The 5,296-nt window shown below is 43.4% G+C and overlaps 1 protein-coding gene across 2 annotated transcripts; it reads right to left on the minus strand.

Annotated features, from left to right (window-relative positions):
* Positions 1-270: 270 nt before the first annotated feature.
* LOC1275079 (L-lactate dehydrogenase) lies at positions 271-4,166 on the minus strand. Of its 2 annotated transcripts, none has more exons than XM_314306.5 (5): positions 3,811-4,166; positions 3,570-3,732; positions 3,375-3,492; positions 747-1,336; positions 271-669 (listed from the first exon to the last, which is right to left on the minus strand). In XM_314306.5, exons 2-5 carry the CDS (start codon positions 3,693-3,695, stop codon positions 505-507), a joined length of 999 nt encoding a protein of 332 aa, XP_314306.2. In that variant the 5' UTR covers positions 3,696-3,732; positions 3,811-4,166; the 3' UTR covers positions 271-504. The 2 variants fall into 2 exon arrangements, with proteins under 2 accessions (XP_314306.2, XP_001688555.1); XM_001688503.2 differs by having other exon boundaries at positions 3,570-3,712; positions 3,811-3,961.
* Positions 4,167-5,296: the final 1,130 nt, after the last annotated feature.

The raw sequence follows: 5,296 nt of genomic DNA on the forward strand, positions 1-5,296 counted from the left end.
TTGTGAGACTCCTAAACACTAGTCGAGGTAGGGTGGTGTGTTTTTTGCTGGTTTTTGTTTTCAAATGCAGTTTGTTTGCATTGTTAGTTTACACAATTTTCTAATGGTTGCCTAAATTTATTCTACACATTTAGGTTCAAATCGATCCCATTTACGGTCACTTTTTGCATTCTAGATTAGTTGTTTGTAATACCTACAAGAACAGTACAATACCCGGTCAGTTAATCCCTGGAGGATGTGCTGTTTTTCTGAGTGAAATGAAATGCACTCTGCAATATTTCTATCATTTTATTTGTTGTATATCATTTGTTCTTGGGAGGCAAAGGGACATTTATGGATCGTGCAATTGAATTATTTCCTAACGCGTGGTGCGGGGGCTTAATGATCCGACACTGGACAGAGAAGGGATCAGATGCTTCAGTGCTTGTTTGTAGCTAGCTTAACGTACGTTTTGGTTTTGACAATAAATAACATTTTTAGCCTTAGCTATGGCAATCGAAGTGCTTAGAATTTGATTCCAGACTGAACTTGCGCCATCAGGGTGGCGGATGCCTGCAGCTTCTTCGTTTCTTCTGGCGTAAGAATTTGCTTCACCACGTGGCTAACGCCGTTACGGCCCAGCACGCATGGCAGCGATAGATAGACTTCGTCATCAATTCCGTGCTCACCCTGTGTGTATACAAAAAAAAGGAACATTAACAACGTTTCGTGATGCACAAACACAAAGTACTTGCTGCGAGACCTACCTTAACCAGCGTCGAAACGGCATGGACGTTGTAAGTGTTCCGCAAAATAGCAGACGCTAGGGAAGCTACGCTAAGCCCAATAGCCCAGGATGTATAGCCCTTCAGACGAATGACTTCGTACGCGCTGTTAACAACTTGATGATGCAGATCACCCCACTTTTCTGTATCGGCATCGGTACCGATGCTTGGGTTAATTTCGGCCAAACGAACACCGGCCACGTTCACACCGGACCACACTGGCACGCTGCTGTCACCGTGCTCGCCGATGATCCAACCGTGGCACGAGGTGGGAGCGACGCCCAGCTTTTGCGACATCAGGAAGCGGAAGCGGGACGAGTCAAGGTTGGTGCCGGAACCAATGACACGGTTCTTGGGCAGTCCACTCAATTTCCATGCAACGTAGGTAAGGATATCGACCGGGTTGGAGACGACCAACAGAATGCAGTCCGGGCTTTGGGCGACCAGCTTGGGGATAATACCCTTCAGGATGTCGGTATTACGCTGGACGAGGTCTAGTCGGCTTTCGCCCTCCTTCTGACGCACGCCAGCCGTAATGACGATCAAACGAGAGCCAGCAGAGACAGAAAAATCTGCAACGAGATAACGAGAAACAGTGTACAATAAGTAAAATGTTTGATATGGTTGACTTTTGTGCTGAAATTAACGATCGGTAGAATTCAAACCGGCTTTACAGCGCCATCTAGGTGTGGGAGTTGAAAGCATGCCATAGTGAGCAGATGTTCATAGCGTGAGCATAATTCTTAGCTCACTTCACCTTTATCTCACCGTGAACTTTTGGCGCGTTAGAAACCGCTTTTGTTTTGAATAAAAACTCGGATAGGACCAAAATGTTGATGTTTAGCATCAATTTAACTCCGCACAATGTTTAACAATACAGTTGTTGTCCGGCCCAGCACATATTACTCTGTGTTACTTTAATGCGTGAGTGTGATAATGCAAAAGCTGTTTAACAAGTTAAACAGTTGATGAAAAGGGTGTTTGCAAAGTGTTTTGTTTTTACCCCGATAGACACAATCGATCGGAATATAAAGCCGACGGCGAAGAGATGCAATTTCTGGTAATGAGGCAATAATGAAGCAAATGACACACAGATAAGCACACTTTAACTGTGAAGGCAGGTCACTGAAACTTGATAACAAGTAAAGGGCTGAGGGGTTGGTAATCTTTTTTTTTGTTGGTGCAATTTTGTTCTAATCGCATAGCGAGGCTGACTTTGAGTTTTGAGTAAGCGTTATCTGGAAACATTGAATTTACGAGTGATGAACCTATAGTACACACATGGAAGAAGTTTATCAATGAAATACGGATGTACAAACCGCGTAAAAGCAAGCTTGGCAAAGTGATTGTGATGAATTTTAGCGATTTGGATTGATTTGCAAATAAGCCGACATTACTGAAACAGTTTAAAAGTGTAATGAACAAAACTTAATCAGAAAAGTGCACCATTTGTTACATTGGGTAATGAAAAGTGATAGATTCTTGATTAAATTACAACCCCACCGTTCTAGTCGGTCTACACGTAAAGGCAGTGGCGGATTTAACGGTGCGCGGACTGAGCGACCGCGGGGGGCCCCGTCAATGTAGGGGCCCCGTGTATGGTAATTCCAGCATATAGAAGAGTGTGAACAGTAATCTCACTGAGAGCACTTCTGTGCTAGATTGGGGCCCCATGGATGAAGGGACTCATAAACTATAGGGACCCAGTACAGGGATTCTGAGCAATATGCACCCCCCCCCCCCCCCGCTCGACACCAACCGTGGGGCCTCCACTGCTTTTAACGCTTAGGGCCCCCAACACCCTAAATCCGCCACTGCGTAAAGGTGTAGTAAAGAAAGCACAGCAGTGATAGCGTCTGGAGGCCAATGCACCTAGTGTCTTCACTTGGATAGCAAAACTTTAATAAGTGCACCCCTTCCCTTCCCGTGCTGTCTTACTTTGGTGTCAGAGAACGTGTTCTTTGACATACCCTACATATCGCAGAATAATAAAACGAAGGAATGATACCGTCGGTGGTTGTGCGAAGTTCATTGGGAGGTCAAGCTGAAGTCAGTGTAGTTTTGTATCGAACCACAGGGCATGCGCTGTGGTGTGTTTCGCTCAAACGGCAAAGACGTTGTTGAGCAAGCATCTTTTATTTTTGGATGTTTTATTCCAACCTTCTATTCCTCTGAATTGATACAGAACGAGTTTGAAATAAAACTGTTTGTTGTACGTAACAGATCTCGTGATTGATCCGAAACTGCTACCAGCACTGTACTGCTCCCAAAACTCTCGCTTTCATTTAACGTCTATGCCCTTGTGTTTATTGTGACGGAAGAGCGATGAAAAACGCGAGTACAAAAAATAGGCCAGCAAGGGATTTGTCCAATTCTCTCTCGCTCAATTTATCTAACGCTGGTTGTGTCTGTGTGTTTGTTTTTTTTGTTTTCAAGTGGCCACGATGTGAATACCCGAATGATAGTAAAAGTGTTCTTGAAATGTCATTCAGCTGGACAGCACGGCGCGGACAGCAGTCTGGAATGATCGGTCCCATCGCAACGTGTCCCATCCCAGCTCGGACCGTACAGGACGGGGAAAGAGGAGCAATGTTTAGCAAAAAAACTTACCGGTGCCTGCACTGACGTGAGCGTTCTTCATGAAGGCAGAACCATGCTGCAGATCCATCATTTCACCCTGCAGTTTGTCTGCGTTGACATCAATGAGAGCAACCTCACTGGACACATTCTGGCGTGGGCGAAGTATTGTAAAACGGATTCATTTTAGTAAATACTTTCACTGCGATCTTACAAGCTTGCAAATACCTGGGTTAGAATACTGAATGCACAGGCCATGCCGACTTGGCCAATACCGACAACGGTGACCTTGTTGCCAGACGAGGTCATCGGTTCGGCAATCTGGGTAAGCAGCTTAGCTTTCACTTCAGACATTTTGACGAACTGTAGAACTGTGTTGTAGAAAGGGGAACTAATGATGGACACAATTAACACATTAACGGAACAAACGGCACAAATGATAAATATTGCACTGGTCAAATCAACTCACTTTAAACGTAGGTGTAATTCACCGTAGGAGCTTTAATTGCTAACTGATGGAAACTACCGGAATGTAGCACCGATGACGGAGTCACTATTCGTGTGTGCACCCTGACGCGGCCGACGATGGAATATTTGTACTGACCTCGACGCGTTCCGTCGATATCCGAAACCGAGAGTGCGTCGGCTCAGGGCGCGCTTTTGAAGGTGACCTTTGGTATCGGTGGGATTCTCTGTTCCCCTCCCAACCAGTCTCATCGCTCAAAGAAAGGTATGGTATGTGCAGAAATGAGCGCAGAGCGCGGACAAGCGTACGATGGATGGAACGGTATGCTTCCTTTTCACGCACACCGCACATACACGCCGCACCCGGCGCGAGCGCATGAATTGTGAGTATATGTGTTTATTGGACGATGATGGGCCAGACTGATGCAAGCGGTGCGTAATGGTACGCGTCAGCTGTTTGTGGCGGGATGGTTGTGGCCGGGTGTTTGAAGAGTTTGTTTTTGATGTGCTTTTTGTGGTGACTGCCACGTGTTTTGTTTTAGAAAATTAGAAATAAGATAGAACCATAGTTTAGGTCCCCTCGCTCCCTGCCTTTTTGTATATGTATTTATTATTAAATAAATTTAGTAGTTTTACATATTGATATTGAATTGAGTTTGATTTGATTCCAATTTGTATTAAAAAAATGCGCGTAGAGTAGTAATCTAATTTAATGCTCCTCGACAATGTTTGTATTTAATATAATTTATGATACATATTATTAATTAATTTATATGTTTTTTCAATGACATAATTTTTAACTAGTGACTTTATTTCGATAAATGTAAATCTTATACTTCAACACTTATAATGCGCAGGAATTGCGCTCCTAGTTTTATGACTCATAGCAAATGATCATATCATAAACTTCTTTCTTTGCACAATACCGAAAGTGAGCGCCCATAACAGAGTGAATGAATGATGCAACGAGTTCCTGGAACGATGCAACACTCGTGCAAAGTTCTACAACGCTTGTGAAATTTACGCACCAGAACAAGAGATGGAGAGAGAGTGAGAGAGAGTGCTTAAAGGTAGCAGTTGTGAATGAATACATTCTCAGCTACATTTGAACATCTGCCAAAGATCACCAACGGAACGTGGTGGGTACCAAGGGTAGCGTTGTCGGTTGCACTTTTTTTTTGCATGTGACTGCATTTGCTGCATCCTACCTGTTGCTTTCAATGCCATTGCTACGCAAGAGCTTGGAGCACGAGACGTTTTGCACGTACTATTTTGCACGAGTGTTTGTATTACAATACTACGTAAGACGATTAATATTACTTTAGAATAAATAAAGAACGTATAGAATATGTTATAAAAAAAAATATATATATATAATAATAAAAAAAAGTAAAAATAAGTCTTCAAACTAATGCGGCTCTCGAGAGCCTATAACGAGGCCCGTAACGTATAAATGTATTTAACAAAATTTAAGACTTTTTCTTTTTTGC

Source organism: Anopheles gambiae, chromosome 2 (assembly GCF_943734735.2).
Source record: "Anopheles gambiae chromosome 2, idAnoGambNW_F1_1, whole genome shotgun sequence".
NCBI lineage: Eukaryota > Metazoa > Arthropoda > Insecta > Diptera > Culicidae > Anopheles > Anopheles gambiae.

Excerpts from the sequence above, each read along its gene's own strand:
- LOC1275079 (XM_314306.5), bottom strand. The coding sequence starts at position 3,695 with ATGTCTGAAGTGAAAGCTAAGCTGCTTACCCAGATTGCCGAACCGATG. Across the intron at positions 3,493-3,569 it reads CATTCAGTATTCTAACCCAG|AATGTGTCCAGTGAGGTTGC; the intron begins GTATTTGCAAGC and ends CGCCCACGCCAG. Across the intron at positions 1,337-3,374 it reads TCACGTCAGTGCAGGCACCG|ATTTTTCTGTCTCTGCTGGC; the intron begins GTAAGTTTTTTT and ends ATCTCGTTGCAG.